The 24,206-nt window shown below is 42.6% G+C and overlaps 1 protein-coding gene across 1 annotated transcript in view; it reads left to right on the top strand.

Moving 5' to 3' along the window:
* Positions 1–23,967, top strand: part of SMLR1 (small leucine rich protein 1) — a 28,198-nt gene extending 4,231 nt beyond the window's left edge. The window contains exon 2 of the mRNA XM_040429130.1: positions 23,240–23,967. Coding sequence (XP_040285064.1) covers positions 23,240–23,352 — 113 coding nt within the window. The 3' untranslated portion in view covers positions 23,353–23,967. The remainder of the gene's footprint in view (positions 1–23,239) is intronic.
* Positions 23,968–24,206: the final 239 nt, after the last annotated feature.

Genomic DNA, 24,206 nt, shown 5'->3' on the forward strand with positions numbered 1-24,206 from the left:
ACACAGCTCGCTGACTTCTCCATCATCCAAGAGGTTATGTGTGTTCACTGGGGTTTCATTCACACTACCATGATCCTCTACATCCAACAGCATATCACTGCTCGACTCAAGGTGTTCTACACCACACACCTCACCCAAGGTCCACTGTTGTGCATAGTTCATCACACTCCTTGTCATTCTTGAAGAGAGAACGAGAACCCAATTTCTCTTCGTCAGTAACACCTGCTTCATATGGAGTCACTATCAGGGCTCTCCAAAGATGTCACAGGTTCTTTACACCCTTCCAGCATATGGTCACTACCAGATATTTTTGCCTCGCACATAAAGCTTATAGGCTTGACACTCATCACTTCAGGTACTCGTGGTTATCCACAGGGACAGTAAATGTCTGGTTGCCACTATCAACCACATTAGTTTCACCGGAATCTGGCATAACAACCTCACTTTCTAAGTTGTCATCAGACACAGCATATGCATCACTTACATCACTTTTGTGATTATCAACCATGACCTCTAGGGGTACACTTAAAGGGGTTGTCCATTTTTTTCTGTTGATAACTAGGGATGAGCGAACCCGAACTGTATAGTTCGGGTTCGTACCGAATTTTGGGGTGTCCGTGACACGGACCCGAACCCGAACATTTTCGTAAAAGTCCGGGTTCGGGTTCGATGTTCGGCGCTTTCTTGGCGCTTTTTGAAAGGCTGCAAAGCAGCCAATCAACAAGCGTCATGCTACTTGCCCCAAGAGGCCATCACAGCCTTGCCTACTATTGGCATGGCTGTGATTGGCCAGTGCAGCATGTGACCCAGCCTCTATATAAGCTTGGGTCACGTAGCGCTGCACGTCACTCTGCTGATTCAAGCATAGGGAGAGGTTGCAGCTGCGATGTTAGGGCGAGATTAGGCAGATTAACTCCTCCAAAAGACTTCATTCTGTGATCGATCTGCAGCTGTGGATCATTGAAGTGCTATTATTGACTTGCTCACTTTTTTGAGGCTGCCCAGAGCGTTTTTAGATCACTTTTTTTCTGGGGTGATCGGCGGCCATTTTGTGACTTGTGGTGCGCCAGCACGAGCTATCACCAAGTGTATTTAACCATCGATAGTGTGGTTATTTTGTGCTATATCCTACATCAGCTGCAGGCTGAGCCTGTGTCACCGAAGTGCATTTAATCATCAACAGTCTGGTTATTTTTTGGCCATATACTACATCAGCTGCAGGCTGAGCCTGTGTCACCCAAGTGCATTTAACCATCAACAGTGTGGTTATTTTTTGGCCATATATTACATCAGGGGCAAGTTGAGCCTGTCACCCAGCGCCTAAAAAATAGACCTGACATTTCTATTCAACCAAATCTGCACAGTTTTAGCTGGTCAAGTTATTTGTAGGGACCGTCAAAGCAGACTTTTTGTTCTGGGCTGAAAAAGAATTCCCAAATTTGCCATTCTGAAAATAACTAGTTTGTGGTATTTCAGGCCTACTTGAAATCTATCCCAAAAAGAAAATCTTACATTGAAGTTATTGATAGTGTCATTCAAAAAAACCTAAGACACACGCTAGCGTGCTGATAGAAGTGTCATTCTGTGATTAAACCTATAACTGTCACACAGCGTAAAAAAAACCAGGTCTCACATCTCTATTCAACCAAATCTGCACAGTTTTAGCTGGTCAAGTTATTTGTAGTGACCGTCAAAGCAGACTTTTTGTTCTGGGTTGAAAAAGCATTCCCAAATTTGCCATTCTCAAAATAACTAGTTTCTGGTATTTGAGGCCTACTTGAAATCTATCCCAAAAAGGATATCTTACATTGAAGGTACTGATAGTGTCATTCAGAAAAACCTAAGACACACGCTACCGTGCAGATAGAAGTCTGATTCTGTGATTAAGCCTTAACCTGTCACACAGTGCAAAAAAAAAACAGGTCTCACATTTCTATTCAATGGTCTGCCGGGTGTTCACTCCAAGGTCATGGAAGTCACGCCTGCGGCCACCCCGTTCTCCGAGGGATATGTCCTGAAATCCAGCTGAAAGCTGCAGAACATCAGTCGGAGGTCTCTCCACTACTGGCGGGCCTCTCTGGCGCCCTCTTCCCACAATCAAAGGCTCGGCTGGTGGCTGCTGGGGTCTTTCAATGCGTCTAGGTTCTTGAGCCTCTTGCTCCTGTCCAGGCTGTCCTTGGCTGGGCTGCCCCCTGGCACGTGCTCTTCCGCGGGCTCTGGCTCGTCCACTCATCTTCTTTTCCTGAGAGGATATAAACCGCTAATAAGGTCAATCTGCCGCCTAGCAGCTCCGCCGTGGCGCAATCACCTCAGAACTCGCACACTGGTGATTTTAGGTATCTTCACTGGTCACTTTGAGCAGAATGATGACATCCGAGTCACGGCACCAAATGTAACCCTCTTTTCCTTGCACCATCTGCGACACCTCCAGCTTTCACACTCACTCGGTCACCAGCTCCTCCAGGCATAAACTCTAAGTGGACTCTAAGGGACGACACTCAGGTCTTCTGTGGTTTAAAGCTTTATTGAGGTGTAGTGCACTTGGCTGGAGCCTGTACTACAACAGGGAAACACTGCCACTATGTGGTATACAGCCAGGTCACCAGCCCACCTATATCATAACAGGAAGTCATTATATTACATTCCCACATACATGTTACAGGATATAACAAAGCATACAGAAAAATGAACAAGAGAAAATCATTTACAAAGATATTGCAGCAGGGTGACCTGGAATACAGCATGTCTTGCAGCCATTTTAGGAAGAACACATGTCTCTTTAACTGTACATCATCTACTCAGCCTAGCATGTGCTGCAGGGTTTAAAGGCTGCTAAAAAACATACAGTCACCTCTTTACATTCTACAGAACTATTATGGGTATATATTATAACTTTTTACAATAGATAAATGAACTTTAGCTTTAGAGAACTTAGACAGAGATCCTACCTCCTTCACAGTAAATGTCTGCACTGAGGAGACCAAACCAAGTAGCAGAATACACAGGGGGCTTTCTGGAAGAGTCCACTGTAAAGACTCTGTCTGTTAAAACTTTCCTCAGTTATCTAATAGCACATTTGAAGAGGTTTATTTAGCATGTCCTGACTCTCTGCTAACAGCTTATGAATATATGGAACTATATTTAACAAGTGATCATTGCTGCAGCTCCTGTATATTGGTATGACCCTATTGCAAACCTGCAGACTGGATATTTGGTGAAACTTCATGTGGTTCATATCGACTGTACTACACCACTGACTTGGTGCCTGGGCCTAAATGTGTGACAGTGGCCTGTTCCAGTGGTGGGTGACGTGAAGCCTGATTCTCTGCTATGACATGAAGACAGATTCTGCGCTGACATAAGGCCAGATTCTCTGTTACGGGACCTCTCTCCTCTGCCTGGGCCTAAATGTGTGACAGTGGCCTGTTCTAGTGGTGGGTGACGTGAAGCCTGATTCTCTGCTATGACATGAAGACAGATTCTGCACTGACATAAGGCCAGATTCTGCGCTGACATAAGGCCAGATTCTCTGTTATGGGACCTCTCTCCTCTGCCTGGGTGCCTGGGCCTAAATGTGTGACAGTGGCCTGTTCCAGTGGTGGGTGACGTGAAGCCTGATTCTCTGCTATGACATGAAGACAGATTCTGCGCTGACATAAGGCCAGATTCTCTGTTACAGGACCTCTCTCCTCTGCCTGGGTGCCTGGGCCTAAATGTGTGACAGTGGCCTGTTCCAGTGGTGGGTGACGTGAAGCCTGATTCTCTGCTATGACATGAATACAGATTCTGCGCTGACATAAGGCCAGATTCTCTGTTACGGGACCTCTCTCCTCTGCCTGGGTCTAAATGTGTGACAGTGGCCTGTTCTAGTGGTGGGTGACGTGAAGCCTGATTCTCTGCTATGACATGAAGACAGATTCTGCGCTGACATAAGGCCAGATTCTCTGTTACGGGACCTCTCTCCTCTGCCTGGGCCTAAATGTGTGACAGTGGCCTGTTCCAGTGGTGGGTGACGTGAAGCCTGATTCTCTGCTATGACATGAAGACAGATTCTGCGCTGACATAAGGCCAGATTCTCTGTTACGGGACCTCTCTCCTCTGCCTGGGTGCCTGGGCCTAAATGTGTGACAGTGGCCTGTTCCAGTGGTGGGTGACGTGAAGCCTGATTCTCTGCTATGACATGAATACAGATTCTGCGCTGACATAAGGCCAGATTCTCTGTTACGGGACCTCTCTCCTCTGCCTGGGCCTAAATGTGTGACAGTGGCCTGTTCCAGTGGTGGGTGACGTGATGCCTGATTCTCTGCTATGACATGAAGATAGATTCTGCGCTGACATAAGGCCAGATTCTGCGCTGACATAAGGCCAGATTCTCTGTTATGGGACCTCTCTCTTCTGCCTGGGTGCCTGGGTCTAAATGTGTGACAGTGGCCTGTTCCAGTGGTGGGTGACGTGAAGCCTGATTCTCTGCTATGACATGAAGACAGATTCTGCGCTGACATAAAGCCAGATTCTCTGTTACGGGACCTCTCTCCTCTGCCTGGGTGCCTGGGCCTAAATGTGTGACAGTGGCCTGTTCCAGTGGTGGGTGACGTGAAGCCTGATTCTCTGCTGACATGAAGCCAGATTCTTTGCTATGGCATGAAGAGACTGATTCTCTGCTGACGTGAAGCAAGATTCTCTGCTATGGGACCTCTGTCCAATTGATATTGGTTCATTTTTATTTTTTTAATTTTAATTCATTTCCCTATCCACATTTGTTTGCAGGGGATTTACCTACATGTTGCTGCCTTTTGCAGCCCTCTAGCTCTTTCCTGGGCTGTTTTACAGCCTTTTTAGTGCCCAAAAGTTCGGGTCCCCATTGACTTCAATGGGGTTCGGGTTCGGGACGAAGTTCGGATCGGGTTCGGATCCCGAACCCGAACATTTCCGGGAAGTTCGGCCGAACTTCTCGAACCCGAACATCCAGGTGTTCGCTCAACTCTATTGATAACCTATCCTCAGAATAGGTCATCAATATCATATCAGCAGGGGGGGGGAAGCGACTCCCATCACTCCCACCAACCAGCTGTTTGAAGAGAAGGCGTGCTCCTACGAAGTTGCCTTCTCTGCTCTGTTTACTTGCTCACTGTGGCAACTGCAGCGGTGAGCAGTGTCATTACAACTATAGCATCCCGATTCACTTCTATGGGGTGGCTCCTGTCTGTTCAAGTGAATAGAACGGAGCCGTTCCATAGTAGTGCATGGGGATGTCATAATTGTAATTAAACCTGCTAAACAGAGAAGAGAACACAGCGCTCATACGAGCACTGCTTTTTCTTCAAACGGCTGATTGGCAGAGGTGTCGGGAGTTAGCCCCTGCCAATCTAATATTGATGACCTATCCTGAGGATAGGCCATCAATAGAAAAAAATAGACAACAACATTAAATTAATACCCTCATTTGTTCGTTTTTCAGTAACCACTTCATTTTTTCAGCCTCAGGTTCTTGGAGTAGCCCATGTTTTATTTTTAGGGTGTGACCCTACAGTTGTCAAGCCACGCCCACACACATCAACCAATGGCTGCACACTCTTAGTTTCCAGCCACACCATGGGATTGCACCCTTATGCCTCCTCATAAACAGGTTAGCTTGGGATCTCTGAATTCAGCCATGCCAAAGTTACCTCTCGGAGACTAATTTCAGCAATGACTTTCTTAACATCTCCTGTAAAGACACCTGTAAGTGAGAAGTCTCAGCTGCTTTTCCTGCCAGCTCACACACTGCATTCACCTGCGCAGGCTGTGTGACATCAGGTCCTTTTACACGAACCATTGTTTCAGGCAATTATCAGGAATGAACTATAATTGCCTGCTTATCCGCAGAGATGGGACTGCATTTACATGGAGCAATCATTGAAACATAGAATGTGTTGGCAGATAAGAACCATTTGGCCCATCTAGTCTGCCCAATATACTGAATACTATGAATAGCCCCTGGCCCTATCTTATATGAAGGATTGCCTTATGCCTATCCCATGCATGCTTAAACTCCTTCACTGTATTTGCAGCTACCACTTCTGCAGGAAGGCTATTCCATGCATCCACTACTCTCTCAGTAAAGTAATACTTCCTGAAATTACCTTTAAACCTTTGCCCCTCTAATTTAAAACTATGTCCTCTTTTAACAGTTTTTCTTCTTTTAAATATTCTCTCCTCTTTTACCGTGTTGATTCCCTTTATGTATTTAAAAGTTTCTATCATATCCCCTCTGTCTCGTCTTTCTTCCAAGCTATACATGTTAAGGTCCTTTAATCTTTCCTGGTAAGTTTTGTCCTGCAATCCATGTACTAGTTTAGTAGCTCTTCTCTGAACTCTCTCCAAAGTATCAATATCCTTCTGGAGATATGGTCTCCAGTACTGCGCACAATACTCCAAATGAGGTCTCACTAGTGTTTTGTAGAGCGGCATGAGCACCTCCCTCTTTCTACTGGTAATTCCTCTCCTTATACACCCAAGCATTCTGCTAGCATTTCCTGCTGCTCTATGACATTGTCTGCCTACCTTTAAGTCTTCTGAAATAATGACCCCTAAATCCCTTTCCTCAGATACTGAGGTTAGGACTGTATCACTGATTTTATATTCTGCTCTTGGGTTTTTACGCCCCAGGTGCATTATCTTGCACTTATGAACATTAAATTTTAGTTGCCAGATTTTTGACCATTCCTCTAGTTTTCCTAAATCATTTTCCATTTGGTATATCCCTCCAGGAACATCAACCCTGTTACAAATCTTTGTATCATCAGCAAAAAAGACACACCTTACCATCGAGGTCTTCTGTAATTTCACTAATAAAGATATTAAATAATATGGGTCCCAGAACAGATACCTGAGGTACCCCACTGGTAACAAGACCATGGTCTGAATACACTGCGTGCAGAATTATTAGGCAAATGAGTATTTTGACCACATCATCCTCTTTATGCATATTGTCTTACTCCAAGCTGTATAGGCTCAAAAGCCTACTACCAATTAAGCATATTAGGTGATGTGCATCTCTGTAATGAGAAGGGGTGTGGTCTAATGACATCAACACCCTATATTAGGTGTGCATAATTATTAGGCAACTTCCTTTCCTTTGGCAAAATGGGTCAAAAGAAGGACTTGACAGGCTCAGAAAAGTCAAAAATAGTGAGATATCTTGCAGAGGGATGCAGCACTCTTAAAATTGCAAAGCTTCTGAAGCGTGATCATCGAACAATCAAGTGTTTCATTCAAAATAGTCAACAGGGTCGCAAGAAGCGTGTGGAAAAACCAAGGCGCAAAATAACTGCCCATGAACTGAGAAAAGTCAAGCGTGCAGCTGCCAAGATGCCACTTGCCACCAGTTTGGCCATATTTCAGAGCTGCAACATCACTGGAGTGCCCAAAAGCACAAGGTGTGCAATACTCAGAGACATGGCCAAGGTAAGAAAGGCTGAAAGACGACCACCACTGAACAAGACACACAAGCTGAAACGTCAAGACTGGGCCAAGAAATATCTCAAGACTGATTGTTCTAAGGTTTTATGGACTGATGAAATGAGAGTGAGTCTTGATGGGCCAGATGGATGGATTGGTAAAGGGCAGAGAGCTCCAGTCCGACTCAGACGCCAGCAAGGTGGAGGTGGAGTACTGGTTTGGGCTGGTATCATCAAAGATGAGCTTGTGGGGCCTTTTCGGGTTGAGGATGGAGTCAAGCTCAACTCCCAGTCCTACTGCCAGTTTCTGGAAGACACCTTCTTCAAGCAGTGGTACAGGAAGAAGTCTGCATCCTTCAAGAAAAACATGATTTTCATGCAGGACAATGCTCCATCACACGCGTCCAAGTACTCCACAGCGTGGCTGGCAAGAAAGGGTATAAAAGAAGAAAATCTAATGACATGGCCTCCTTGTTCACCTGATCTGAACCCCATTGAGAACCTGTGGTCCATCATCAAATGTGAGATTTACAAGGAGGGAAAACAGTACACCTCTCTGAACAGTGTCTGGGAGGCTGTGGTTGCTGCTGCACGCAATGTTGATGATGAACAGATCAAAACACTGACAGAATCCATGGATGGCAGGCTTTTGAGTGTCCTTGCAAAGAAAGGTGGCTATATTGGTCACTGATTTGTTTTTGTTTTGTTTTTGAATGTCAGAAATGTATATTTGTGAATGTTGAGATGTTATATTGGTTTCACTGGTAAAAATAAATAATTGAAATGGGTATATATTTGTTTTTTGTTAAGTTGCCTAATAATTATGCACAGTAATAGTCACCTGCACACACAGATATCCCCCTAAAATAGCTAAAACTAAAAACAAACTAAAAACTACTTCCAAAAATATTCAGCTTTGATATTAATGAGTTTTTTGGGTTCATTGAGAACATGGTTGTTGTTCAATAATAAAATTAATCCTCAAAAATACAACTTGCCTAATAATTCTGCACTCCCTGTATACTCCATTGACTACAACCCTCTGTTGTCTGTCCCTCAGCCACTGCCTAATCCATTCAACAATATGGGAGTCCAAGCACAAAGACTGCAATTTATTGATAAGCCTTCTATGTGGGATAGTATCAAAAGCCTTACTAAAGTCTAGATAAGCAAGGTCTACTGCCCCTCCGCCAACTATTATTTTAGTCACCCAATCAAAAAAATCAATAAGATTAGTTTGACATAACCTCCCTGAAGTAAACCCATGCTGTTTTTCATCTTTCAATCCATGGGATTTTAGATGTTCCACAATCCTCTCCTTAAAGGGGTTATCCCATCATAATGATCACTGTTAAAGCTGTTAATGATTTGACAGTGATCATTTTTGTAAATATACTTTATTAACAAATTCCCACCGATTAGGAGAAAATTCATCCCCACTTACCTTATTGTTGTGACTCGGTCTCCCCTGGTTACGACCACCGCTCTTCCGCAAAATCCCGATGGTCGCGCTTGCCCAGAAGACTTCTTCTTTTCTCCCGGCCGGGCCACTCGCTGTCCTGAACGCGCACGCTGCCGCGCATGCGCGACGGTGACTTCTTCCCGGCCAGAATAGTACAGAGCTGCGAACGCGCACGCCGGCTCTGTACTATACTGGCCAGAAATAAGTCACATTGCGCATGCGCGGCAGCGTGCGCGTTCAGTCCAGCGCGCGGCCCAGCCGGGAGAAGACTTCAATCAAGATGAAGCCCGCCCCCAGCCAGAATCCAGGAAGTGAACGCGCGGTGGCAGCAGGTAAGTATAAAAACGCAAAGTGGGATAACCCCTTTAAGTATGGTTTCCATTAATTTCCCCACTATTGATGTCAGGCTTACTGGCCTATAGTTGCCCGATTCCTCCCTATTACCTTTCTTGTGAATGGGCACAACATTTGCTAATTTCTAATCTTCTGGGACGACTCCTGTTGCCAGTGATTGGTTAAATAAATCTGTAAATGGTTTTGCTAGTTAACCGCTGAGCTCTTAACCTCCTTGGCAGTATTTCCGAGCGTGGCTCGGGGTTAATTTTCGCTGCCAGAAGCGGTAACCCCGAATCACGCTCGGGGTAACATTGAAGAGTCCCCTCACCTTCTGCCAGCGATGTCCTGCTGTGATCGCTGGCGAGAGCGCATTTGACTTCCTGGTTCTGTTCCCTGCGAGCAGCAGCTGCGCATGGGAGCGGAACTGGGCGGGAAATTCAAATAAATATGAACACAAAAAGTGACACACACACACACACACATAAAATAGGTTATACATTGTAATCTGAGAGGATTACACTGTATAACCTCAGATCTGACTGTACAGTGCCCCTTGCCTGCCATTTTACTGTCATTTGTGCCCATAAAATAAATTTATAACATGGCATCAAAAAAGCGCAACTTTACTACAAAAGCGCTTTTGGACCAGTTGAGTGACAGCGACAGTGACACGGAGGTGCTCGCAGAACTGAGCGATAGTGAGTTGTGGGGAGATTTGTTGTCTGACACTGACACTGATCTGGCAAGTGACAACGGCGATGATCCTGCACCTGACCTCAGCCATGTGCGCACTTGGTGGCCTATTGACTGCGATATGGACCAGGTAGCGCCCCCCAAGATTCCTGTTCACTGGATCACCTGGGATGAAGGTAGATGTTGAGAGTGACAGCCCTCTGGCATACCTGAAATTATTCCTCACTGAGGAGGCAATTGAAAAAAATTGTCACGGAGACAAATCGCTACCAAGAGCAGCAATCCGCTACGCTGCATGCCACCTTTTCCAGAAGCAGAAAGTGGAAACCGGTGACCAAAGAGGACATGAGGCAGTTTCTGGGACTCCTCATTCTTCAGGGGGTGATGGGGAAACCGCTCCAGAAATGGTACTGGACCACCAATAAGTTACTGGCCACTCCATTGTTTGGCACCGTGATGTCAGAACACCAGTTTTCCCTCTGCATGAAGTATTTCCACTTCACGAATCCTGCGCCCAAACAAAATCTGGGAGGTATGGCAAATTATTGTGACCAATTTCCAGCGGACCTACGTGCCAGAAAGGGACGTCAGCATAGATGAAAGTTTGATGGCCTACAAGGGACTCCTAAGCTGGATACAGTACATTGCATCCAAAAGAGCGCGGTTTGGCATCAAATCCTACATGCTCTGCAAGTCATCCACTGGGTACATCTGGAATTCAATCATTTACACGGGTAAAGGCACGAAGTTCAACCCCAGGTACAGCAGCTATGGGATGGCCACATCATCTGTCCTTACACTGCTGGAGCCATTGCTGAACCAGGGATATTGTGTGACCACGGACAATTTCTACACGTCTCCGGAACTGTATGAGGTTTTGCTACAAAACAAGACTGATGCATATGGTACCGTTAGGCCTAACCGACGTGACATGCCATCTATGTTTGCCAAGAAAAAACTCAAAACCGGAGAAATGGTTGCCTGGCAGAAGGGTAAGATGATGGGTAAGATGATGGCAATGCGATGGCGAGACAAGAATGGAAAAATGGCAATGGAAAGAAAGTCCGAAAATAAACCAGGTTCCATTGTCCTGATTGTGACATCGAACTTTGTGCAGTCCCATGTTTCAAAATTTATCACACTCAGGATGTTTATTGAATTTTCTGTTTGACAAATTTCATGATTTTTATTACATTATTAAATAAAATTATATTATTTATTAAATTATAATTCATGATTTTGTGTTTGAAACTTTATCACATCTGGGATGTCTACTAAAAAGTCTTGTTTGGTCAGGTTTAAGTAAGTAATTACTAAGAATTGCAAGCCTACAATACATAACACCAAATTTCATGCAAAAAATTGTACCACTTTTAGTACAAAATTCCTGACATAATCATACCGCCAGGGAGGTTAATAGCTTTGGGTGTATCCCATCAAGCCCCTGTGACTTATTTGTATTAATTTTAGACAGCTGACTTAGAACCTCTTCCTCTGTAAAGACACATGCATCAAAAGATTCATTAGTCTTCTTTCCTAACTGAGGTCTTTTTCCTTCATTTTCTTTTGTAAAAACTGAACAGAAGTTTTCATTGAGGCAGTCAGCTAGTTCTTTATCTTCTTCCATATACCTTTCTTCTTTTGTTTTTAATTTGATAATTCCTTGTTTTAGTTTCCTTTTTTTCATTTATGCATCTTAAGAATGTCTTATCGCCTTTTTTCACTGACTGAGCTAATTTCTCTTCTGCTTGTGCTTTAGAAGCTCTTATAACTAGTTTGGCCTCGCTCTGCCTAATCTTATAAATTTGCCTGTCATCCTCGTTTTTCTTTTTTTTATAATTACTAAATGCTATCTTTTTGTTTTTAATGATTTTGGTCACTTCTGCATTAGGCTTGCCATTTTTTGCTTTTACTGACAAGCCTAATGCAATTTTCTGTTGCCTTCAATAGTGCCACTTTTAAGTAGTCCCATTTCTCCTGGACTCCATTGAAACTGTTCCAATCTGATAGGGACTCGTATACCACTAATCTAATTTTAGAAAAGTCAGTTTTTCTAAAATCTAAAACTTTTGTTTTTGTGTGGTGTGACTCAGTCACTGTACTTATAGTAAACCACACTGACTGGTGATCACTAGATCCCAAGCTTTCCCCTACAGTAATATCAGATACCAAATTCCCATTTGTGAATACTAAATCTAAAATGGCCTCCTTCCGGGTTGGCTCCTCAACTACTTTCTGTAGAGATAATCCCAGTAGGGAATTTAGAATATCTGTACTCCTGGCAGAACTAGCTATTTTGGTTTTCCAGTTTACATCAGCAAGATTGAAGTCTCCCATAATGATAACTTCCCCCTTCAATGTCATTTTAGCTATTTCCTCAACTAGTAGATCATCTAATTCTTTGACTTGGCTAGGTGGTCTATATATCACACCTACATGAGTTACCTTATTATTATCAAGCTGCAAGGTAACCCAAACTGACTCTAAATTGTTCTCGCTAACTTGTATCAAATTAGATTTTATGCTTTCACATACAGGGCCACCCCTCCCCCTTCTCTGTCTTTCCTATATAGAGAGAACCCTGGTATTGTTATATCCCAGTCATTACTCCCATTGAACCACGTCTCAGTAACAGCCACAAAATCTATATTCTCAGATGCCATTATGGCTTCAAGTTCATTGATCTTATTCCCTAAGCTGCGAGCATTTGTAGACAAGAATCTGAGCTTTTCATTTCTTAACCTTTGTGCTACTGGCATCGTTCCGGGGGGCAGTTGGACTATTGAATTATCACTCTTTTGCCCCTCCTTTCCTAGTTTAAATGCTCCTTAGCAAATACTTGGAACTGTTCAGTGAGGACATTCGTTCTTTTGAGAGAAAGATGCAATCACTTCCGCTGTATGGAAAATCATTGTTCCTGGGCACCGTTTAGACAGGACAAATGACTGCAGAGAAACAATGAGGGAGATTTATCAAACTGGTATAAAGAAAAACTGGCTTAGTCACCTAAAGCGACCAATCAGATTACATGATGAACGAATATTTTCGGGTTCATTGGCTGATCGCCGGCACCTTTCACACAGACCAAATATGGGGAACAAGTTTACAAATGCACATTCCCTACAATTAGCATGTAGTCCACGACATTACATTATTCTGTGTCATCACAGAACTGTTGTATGTTCTTTTCATCAGACATTATTGCATTTAACCCATTATTATCATAGACTTTACATTACTGTCCATACTGCACAGTCTCCACAGAAACTAGAATGGTCTCACCACTCTCTGGATTTTTATCCTTGTACTTCAGCATCTCTGAACACAATTTCAATTCCTTACTATTCAGATTTCGCCCCCATAAACACAGAGACTTTTGTCTGCGAGTCCCCTGGCTTTTCCCTTTTAGGTAGCTAAACAGCACATTTTGGAGGCTTTGACCAGGAATAGCCATTAGCATGATTCTGGATATGATCCCACAACTATCAGAAATACAAGTTTTTGTCTCTCTATAGTCTTTAAAAACAGTGTCAAAGGATATCAGAACAGTCTCACCTACCAAAAAATTCCTCTTTATAAACAGCAATATGTCTGGTTGTTCAACTGAGACTTGGCAATGATCCAGATTGACCATTAGTAGTCCACCCTTCAATAACCTGCAGGTCTTCCTCTGCAATTCTTCTGGCTTCTTGACCAGAGGACAATCATGTGCATCCCTTTCCACTTGATGCACCTCCAACAGTGCTCTCTGTTGCATGACAGCCACCTGCTGTTGGGGTTGGCCGTTCCTAGCGATGGCATCATGGTTTTTCTGGACATAATTGGTTTCCTAGGCACCAATAATTTCCCATGACCCCAATCAGTTACCCTTGGCAATGGCACCCTCCACCTTTTCCTCTGGAACTCTAGTCAGGAAAACACTTTGGACCTGGACATAGCATTCCCTTGGCTCGGCAAGCTCCTCCATTGCTTCTTTATGCATCTGAAATCCAAAACTTGCTGGTGTTGCTACTCCAACTGCTCTAACAGGTATCTTTTGTTAGTGTAAAACAAAACATGCAATGCAACAGCTCTCTGCAAACCAAATAAAGTACAAAAATGCACAATAACTGCTAGTGTTATACTTAAATTCTACCTGTTATGTGCCATGACGGCTACCATACAATTCAGGGAGTGTAGGTTCCACATGCATGCTGTGCCTGCATTAATTTCTGTCATTTTTGGTGCCAAAATGGCCTCCAGTATATCCAAGGAATGCAGGTACCAACATTCATGCCGGGCCCACTCCACACCACTCCTGGTGCCAAATGGCCACCAAAGAATGCAATGAGAGTCCACAACTATATCTCTCCTGGTGCCAAATGGCTTCCAGTGAGTGAGGGGGAGCAGGCCAAGCTATATACTCACACTAATTAAAATCAGCCTATGGGGCAGACGAGCTGGTCAGGAGTGCACGACTGAGGTGTCATGCAGGCCCAGCATGCATGTGGAACCTACACTCCCTGAATTGTATGGTAGCCGTCATGGCACATAACAGGTAGAATTTAGTGTTAGGAACCCGTCTTACAGAGATCTCCTTGACGTGCGGCAGACGGGCTCAAATAATTTTGTACAAAATGATTTGCCAAGCATCTCTAATTTCTAAGTATAGCATTAGCAATTATTATGCATTTTTGTACATTACTTGGTTTGCAGTGAGCTGTTGCATTGCATGTTTTGTTTTACAGTGTTGTTCTCAGCCATAGCAACGTGCCCCTGCGCATTGGGATGTGCTGACTGACCCCGTTTTTCTTTGCAATCTTTTGTTAGTATAATTTTGCCTGGCAGTTGATTCCTGTACTTCAGCTATAAGCTGCACCATTTGTTTGAGAAGATTCTTGACTAGACCCACGTCAACATACATATTTCTATGGTAGTCCTTCTAACAGCAATAGGTCCAATTGACAGCAGAGAACATAGGCTTCAGGTATACCACTTTTTAACTTTAAGGGCTCATTTACACGTTGGTTTTTTTGCAGTCCGCAAATTGTGGATCCGCAAAATACAGATACATTTTGCAGAAAGGGAGGGCTAGTCCCTAATAGAATAGTACTATCCTTGTCTGTAATGCAGACAATAATAGGACATGTTCTATTTTTTTGTGGAACAGCCATGCGGACATAAGAACATGGAATGCACACGGAGGCATTTCGGTTTTTTGTGGCCTCATAAAAGTGAATGGTTCAGCATGGTTATAAGGGAAAATGATAGCATTCTTAATACAGAATGCTTAGTAAAATAGGGATGGAGGGGTTAAAATAATAAAAAATAATTAAACTCACCTCATCCACTTGTTCACACATGATCCATCACCATCTATGGATTTTATATGCATGAGGTAATAAAGGTTGTTGGAATATCTTTTGGAAGCTGGAGACCCTCTTCCTTTCTTTTGTAATAGTAGAAATTGTAGTCATGGTGGTAGTGGCAGTGGCAGCCAGTGGAACCTAGGCAGAATATAGAGGAGGGAATTGGGAAGGGGTGCCAAGGATCTCACAATGACATATCACAGTGTGATAAAAGTGGCAGCAAGGGTGAGAACTATAATGATTATGTATTGGACAGGACCCGAGAGCTGGATAGGGGTGCTGAGGTGGAGGTGACATCAGAGGAGGAGGGTGGTGGCTCTGGTGGCAATGAAAAGCAAAGACCACGAACAGCCAAAACCTAAAAAATAAAAATAAAAAAATAAAATAAAAAGCTGCCAGGGCCAAATCTGTTTCTATTGAGGTCTGCTAAGGAGCTGATGATGCTGCAGATACTGTGGTTTCAGGCTCAAAACATGTCAAACCTAGGTCAAGCCTCGCTGCTGCTAGCTCTGTGCGAGCATCTCCTGTATTGGCAATTTTTCTCCACAGGGCCAGCACACAAAACCACTGTTATGTGCAATATCTGCAGGATGAAAATAAGCCATGGGCATTCAAACACAAACATAGATACCAGGGCATCACTGCAGCTCATGAGGCGGCATCACTGTACCTTGTTGAAAATAGAACTGGCCAGCATTTGGAATAAGACTGCCCTTCTCCCGATCTTCTGTGTGGCAGCCAGGCTACATACCCAAGCAGTACAGTGTCCCAATCATCATCAGCAGCTACTTCCGCTGCTCCATTGTGAAACATCCAGAGCGGAATGTGTGGCCACAAGAAATCTATTTGTGATCAGCAATTACGTAGCAAATGTTTTTAAACAGGCTGCTTGTTAACACTGTCAACCATGAGTTTAATCATAGCTATACATTAAGAAGCGTAAATGTGGTGCACAGGATCCCACAATGACCAAGCAGAGGTGCACTCAGTAAAGTGGACTCACCCTGTCCACTCAAAAAGACTGAATAAATATAGTAAAGAAACTGGGCACTCTCAAGATATTAGAACCATACAGAAATGTATTGACCTTTTAAACAACATTAAAAACAACAGTAAAAAGGATGATACCCACGTGTTAAAATAGCTATAAATACTCGACAATAAATAGCATGTAATGTATTGGCTGAATAAATGGTGGTATATATAACTATCTAGTCTGGATAGTGCACCAGTAATTAGACCCAAATGGCATGCACAACAAATAAAAACATAAGATAATATAATGCTTTAAATCGATAAATAAATATTTGCATCCGAATATAAAATCCTCGCAGGGAATGTAGTGGCTACAATTTTCGTATAGCTCACTCCCTTCTGACACGAAATAATCCCAAAGTAGAATAATGCCAACAATATTCGTAATGTCCTGAAATAAGTCCAATACAATAGTAGTTGGGGGCAACGTTGATTATTTAGTGTCCCACACTGGAGTAAACCAGCAAGCTGTAGCGGCGTCCCGCTATGTATTCAAACCAGCGGCGTCCCACTGGAATATTAGCACTGCGATTTTAATAAATGTTCTGCCGGAAAAGTTCGAAAAAAGTCTTACCGTATAACTTTTCTCACCACAAAATCGCTCTACTGATTAATTCTTTATGTGTGGAAACCAGTTTTATCCGAGAGATAGTAGTTTTCACTTCCCACGTTGGTAAATGTTTGACACGTGCAGACCGATCTTTGCTGTAAACTGTGGTCTTTCGAGGTCTCTTTCTCATTTACCCTTTATGCGGTGATGAACAAAAATGCTGTGAGAGTCCGGCAATATCTTTCAGTTTCCAGTGTTCAAAGGTTCGGGGTCCTGTCTTAGCTAGACGCGTTTCGGGGCATTTAATCGCCCCTTCCTCAGTAGCTACCAGTCCCCCATAAAATCCTTCCTTTTATAGTGAGAGGATACATTCTTAAAACCTGACATGGATCTTTTTTTGATTTGGGATAAGGGCTTTTCTGGAATTTGCATTCAATCTTATACTTCATTATCCTTTTTAGTTATAGCCTACATTTACAATACACTGTCTTATACACGCCCTTAATCCATAGCCATATATTAATAGTTTTTATAAATAAAATATGCATTTAAAATGAATAAAACAATTAAAAACATATAAAGGCAATAGTGTATTTAAAAAAACTTCCCATACATATTATGTATCTATCTCTGTTGGTTCTTCTACACTAAAAAACGCATCAGAACCCATGCGGTTTTAATGCGGTTCCCATGCGTTTTTTCTCCAAATTCTCACATATCGCTTGTTTTTGCTGCTCTATGTCTGTTGGGTTGTGGACTAAGTTTTAATTCTATAAAAACAAAGTCATCTGCAACTAATTAAAAAAGGAAAATACAGAAGTATCGTCCACTAATCCTCCCATACAGCAAAAGTCTTTTTCTTTTCATATATAAAAAAAACTTTCTACATAGAGAATCTCTGCACCTACTCGAAATTCCTATGCCATACACATCTTCGATATTATCCAGAGGTGTCCTGGACACCTCTGGATAATATCGAAGATGTGTATGGCGTAGGAATTTCGAGTACGTGCAGAGATTCTCTATGTAGAAAGTTTTTTTATATATGAAAAGAAAGACTTTTGCTGTATGGGAGGATTAGTGGACTGTAAAGGGGGAATATTAATTACCAATATTTATGTAAATATCAATAATGAATATTCATAAATAGGAGGAGCCGTCAATTGATGACTCCACCCATTTTTGCCTTTATATTAATAACTCTATACTTTCACTTTGCCTTACGCTAATCACTAAACTAGCTGCATACGCCTTACTGAACTAACTACCGCTAGTAACCACACGGTAAACAGTAGGTACAAATAACATACACTATTAACACCTACAGTACACAACGCACGCAAAGCACTAACAATACAGTACTAGAAATACAGTACTAAAACTACACTACACGGTTCCCAAATTCAACCCACAAAGCTATCTAATACAGTACACACACACACATACATTAGCACCCACCCAACCTGGCTCTAATCTATCCCTAGGGGAAATAAGCTTACTGGGACCTGCAAGGGTTAATGCAGGCCACAGATAGGGGTAGGGGTAAATGCAAGGGCAAGGTAGGGGTAAATGCCCTTCCCTTTGTCTTGAACTGATATATAAGTCACTCTCACTCCCCCCCCCTTGCCCCACCCAAGGTGTAGGGAAATGACATCGTGTGAGTGTGACGGACATCATTGTGAGCCTCAGGGGGCCAGTCAGTTATCTACTGCAGTCTGAGTGCATGCATTCCGTCACACACACACGATGATGTCATTTCCCTACACCTTGGATGGGGGAAGGGGGGGGGAGTGAGAGTGACTTATATATCAGTCCAAGACAAAGGGAAGGGCTCTTGGAACTGGACTACAAACAGACACATGGGAACAGGTCCCTGAAGGAAGAGAGGCCCATATGCCCCTGGAGATGGCTGAGTATACCCTGGCATGGCATTGTATCTCTGCCCTTGCAGTGCCAACCATATTTACCCCTTCCCTGCCCAGCAGAATCAACCCCTGTTGGTGTAACCCCTGACCTCCCTCCCCATTATCCCTGCATTTACCCCTACCTTGCCAACCCTGTTCCCCTGCTCCGCCCTGCTATACCCCTGCAGCAGCCTTCAGCCTGGTGTATCTGTGGCCTGCATTAACCCTTGCAGGTCCCAGTAAGCTTATTTCCCCTAGGGATAGTTTAGAGCCAGGTTGGGTGGGATGCTAATGTATGTGTGTGTGTGTGTGTGTGTGTGTGTGTGTGTACTGTATTAGATAGCTTTGTGGGTTGAATTTGGGAACCGTGTAGTGTAGTTTAGTACTGTATTTCTAGTACTGTATTGTTAGTGCGTTGTGTACTGTAGGTGTTAATAAATAGTGTATGTTATTTGTACCTACTGTTTACCGTGTGGTTACTAGCGGTAGTTAGTTCAGTAAGGCGTATGCAGCTAGTTTAGTGATTAGCGTAAGGCAAAGTGAAAGTATAGTGTTATTAATATAAAGGTAAAAATGGGCGGAGTCATAAATAGACGGCTCCTCCTATTTAATGATTAATTATTGATATTTACATAAATATTGGTAATATTCCCCCTTTACAGTCCACTAATCCTCCCATACAGCAAAAGTCTTTTTCTTTTCATATATAAAAAAACTTTCTACATAGAGAATCTCTGCACGTACTTGAAATTCCTACGCCATACACATCTTCGATATTATCCAGAGGTGTCCAGGACCTCTGGATAATATCGAAGATGTGTATGGCGTAGGAATTTTGAGTAGGTGCAGAGATTCTCTATGTAGAAAGTTTTTTTATATATGAAAAGAAAAAGACTTTTGCTGTATGGGAGGATTAGTGGACGATACTTCTGTATGAAGGGTTTTATATGAAAAGTTTTCCATATGCATACTTCGACTGATTAGAAAATTTTCCTTTTTTAATTAGTTGCAGATGACTTTGTTTTTGTAGAATTAAAACTTAGTCCACAACCCAACAGACATAGAGCAGCAAAAACAAGCGATATGTGAAAATTTTTAGAAAAAATGCATGGGAACCGCATCGAAACCGCATGGGTTCTGAGGCGTTTTTTACTGTGGAAGAACCAACAGAGATAGATACATAATATGTATAGGAAGTTTTTTAAATACACTACTGCTTTATATGTTTTTAATTGTTTTATTCATTTTACATGCATATTTTATTTATTAAAATCTCAGTGTTAATATTCCAGTGGGACGCCGCTGGTTTGAATACATAGCGGGACGCCGCTACAGCTTGCTGGTTTACTCCAGTGTGGGACACTAAATAATCAACGTTGCCCCCAACTACTATTGTATTGGACTTATTTCAGGACATTACGAATATTGTTGGCATTATTCTACTTTGGGATTATTTTGTGTCAGAAGGGAGTGAGCTATACGAAAATTGTAGCCACTACATTCCCTGCGAGGATTTTATATTCGGATGCAAATATTTATTCATCGATTTAAAGCATTATATTATCTTATGTTTTTATTTGTTGTGCATGCCATTTGGGTCTAATTACTGGTGCACTATCCAGACTAGATAGTTATATATACCACCATTTATTCAGCCAATACATTACATGCTATTTATTGTCGAGTATTTATAGCTATTTTACATGTGGGTATCATCCTTTTTACTGTTGTTTTTAATGTTGTTTAAAAGGTCAATACATTTCTGTATGGTTCTAATATCTTGAGAGTGCCCAGTTTCTTTACTATATCAAAGCTATACATGTCAATGTCCCTCTGATGTTATTTACTATTGCAGTCATTGCATTAAGAAACTTAAAGGGGGAGGGAGAGGGAAAAAAAAGGGAAAGGGAAGACGAGAGAAAATATGAGTCCTGATCAGAATGTCATAATACAATTTTCAGGCCAATTGGAGCACTTTTGATTGGGGTAGAATCCATTTGGACTTGAATAACATTTTTGCAAAGCGGTGTGACCTCAATGAACACTCGGATATGAAACTTCAAATTGCGGTGCTTCTATTTTGTTGTAAATACTAATGTTTCAGGACAGTGCTGGTCCCTTCGTCAGGTAATTACTTGACAGTCAGGCCAGTGTGGTCCCGAAACACATAGTATTTACAACAAAAACACCACAGTTTGAGGTTTTATATCAGAGTGTTCCTTGAGGTAGCACCGCCTTGCATGTCTTGTGGAGCCCAGTAAGGACAGCGGGAAGCAACCAGAGGATCCCTGTATTATCACTATATAGGTTGTTACGCACTGAGCACAACTACCATAGGTGAGCGGCAAATTCCCCCTTCGTTGCCCGATTCTTTTTTGCAGTCTTGCCAATGAGGTGCTTTCCCTCTCTTATTTTTACATGACTGTCCTTCACTGTGACTAGCTACTGCAATGAAGTGTCCTAAGCATCCTCCAAACAAGTAAGCTCCCACATATGACCAAGACTTCACCAAAACGCTGCTTGCATGCCTCACTGGTTACCGCCTCCAAAGCGGAATGGAGATGGATAGGAGGCAAACTGATACATTCTGAGCGGATCCTTTTCTATTCAGAATGCATTAGGGCAAAACTGATCCATTTTGGACCGCTTGTGAGACCCCTGAACGGACCAAAGCGCCAGTGTGAAAGTAGCCTTATTTGCAGGCTATTGGTGTGATATATACATGGGAAGTACACATTATGGTACTATGAAAATCAATAAGTGCACACAAAATGATGTATCACATAACAGAAGCAAAACATGGCAATTAGCAACCATATATAGTTCAAGGACACAATGGTGGTTAGGAAGAAGGACACTGACAATCCATATCAGTGTTAACTCTCTGACATGTACTGGACTAAAGGAATATTGATGTTCATACAAAATATGCAGAGCAGCTTGTAATTTTACTTCCCCAAGGCTTAGCTTTCACAACATTTTAGCAAATCTCAGCATAGATGTTGCTAATTTTGAGGAAACTTTAGAAACTGTACAGTATATTCTTCATAATACCACGTCTAAAATTCTAAGGAGTAACAGTATATTTAAAACTCAGGCACATAGAAAGATGCCAGACAGCAGAAAAAGACCAAGCACATAAAGCCTTTTGCTATAGCTTGTTTTGGGTTTAGATGGGGCGATGGCTGCCCCAAATCAGTTTCACAGCTTCAAAATCCTTGTGGTTGGAGAACTGATAACAGAGATGTAACAGTGGATACTGGGTCATATGAGACCCTTACTGCATATACTTGCTTTCGTTCACCTTCTGTCCACTGTTCAAGATACCAGGAGCTTTCGGCAGGCTTGCAATACATGGTGTGGAGCTGTCCGGTTATAAGAAGGTTCTGAAATAAGGTTCTTAAAGGGATTCTCTCAGCAAGATTTTCGATATGGAGCTGTTCATATCACCGCGCGGGCACTGACCAGTGGATTTAGGACGCATGCGCGAGATTATGGCGCACCATCGGCGATGAGAGTAGTGCATAATTAGCAGTGGGGCGGCGCTGGGCTACGAGATAAAAGGGCGCGGCTGGGCACAAACGGCCGGAGGGACAGCCCCTTGGGCACGTTAGTAAGGTAATTAGCATATTAATAAAACTGATTTTTATAAAAAAAAATGAAAGGACAGGTGGGGGTAAAACTAGTATATTTTTAATTAGATAATGGAGACTGAGAGGATGATATGAACAGCTCCATATCGAAAATCTTGCTGACAGAATCTTTTTAACTTGATTCATACTGTCTTTGATGTACACATTGCTCAAGACCCTATAATTGGCCTTCTTTTCTAGATGAAATTCCGCTGGAGGAACAGAGAAAGATTGCTATCCTTGAAATTTTATACCAAACAAAATTGGTAAAATATACTTGATTAAAAGGGTTATCATGGTTTACACTGTTAGTATCGCGAGGTTACGGCCACCCTACAATCCAGCAGCGGTGGCTGTGCTTGCATACCGTAGGAGAAATTGCCGGCCTCTGGGACCCGCATCTATACTTAGAACGGAGGTAACAAAGTCCTGGAGGGACTTTGAGAATGCCGAATATAGCGGCGCACTGGCCTCGTAGAAGTGAATGGAGCTTGCGCCTCCCATTCATTTCAATGGGACTTCTGAAAATAGCCGACAGGCAGGCTCTGCTATTTTCGGCATTCCCATAGGAATGAATGGAGGGCGAATGCGCATGTGCAGTGTGCCCTCCGGGACTTTGCGGGCTCCGTTTTAAGTGTAAGTGCTGGTCCCAGAGGTACATACTTATTGTGGACTAACCAAACAATCATGTGGTCTATGAAGAATGGTAACACCATACGCTTATAACTAACACATTAGATGACCCTTGCTGCATCTGGTACAATAACTGTAATAGTGTGTTATGCTATATGATCATAAATATTTAATAAATTGCTTTATAAATAAACATTTTATTCACAGTTAATGAAGAGCTGGCTCAGATCCGTGACCCAAGAGATTCTCTGCAGGATTACTACCTTCACTATAGGCAGTTAAAGTCATCCAAGAACCAGCGCCTCAAGAAGACTTCTTAATCCCAGTTTTACTTCACACACAAGGACAGCATATATAATGTAAAGCTGCTCACAAATCACTGGGGAGAAAAGGAGGATTCTAAAAATGACTGCAACAAGGGGATGTAAAAAGGTGTTGCCAATTAGGATGTCTTCCTGTAAAACTCTGCTCACTTGAGACTTGAAAGCTGGAGCCGTCTTAAATGGATCACATGGTGATTTTACCAAGGTTACTGGCGATGCCTGTGGACCAGGACATGCTGAAGTCATTTGAAATCTGCTTCTCTCCTAGTTAGGCTGCTAGAAAATTGAACATGTATGCAGTTACATAACAGTATCTGTAGCTGTAAGCTAGGAACAAAGCAAAGCTATTATAAGCTACGGCCTCGGTCTAAGGATAGCATCGGGTTTTCTTTATTTCCAGTAAAGATTTCTAGTGATCGTCATGTACATTTCCAGCCTTGATATTCCTAGTAAAGCAGCCTTAACGGATTTCATGACACAATTGCACTAATTCTAACAGTATTATCATGGTCACTTCACGAGAGCATGGAGAAACGGTGATCGGGCGCACATTTCTAGGTTGTAAATGTAGAACACAGAGAAAATACTGACAGAATGCAGCCATGAACTCAAACAGCCAGGTGTGGACACAGCTTATGGGCCTATTAGTGGGTAGCTTCCTTGTGACGTCTCCCAATCACTGGTAGATTTTTTTTAGGGGGATTTAAGGGTGTATTTTACAATAATCATTCCTTGAACAGGGGGCTCTTCATGTGTCCCTGCCCATTCTGACTCTATCCAATCAGTGCTGCCAGTGTCAAACTGTACAGGGACGCAACTGGTAACACCCATCTGAACCATTATTGCAAACT

Source organism: Bufo bufo, chromosome 4 (assembly GCF_905171765.1).
Source record: "Bufo bufo chromosome 4, aBufBuf1.1, whole genome shotgun sequence".
Lineage (NCBI taxonomy): Eukaryota > Metazoa > Chordata > Amphibia > Anura > Bufonidae > Bufo > Bufo bufo.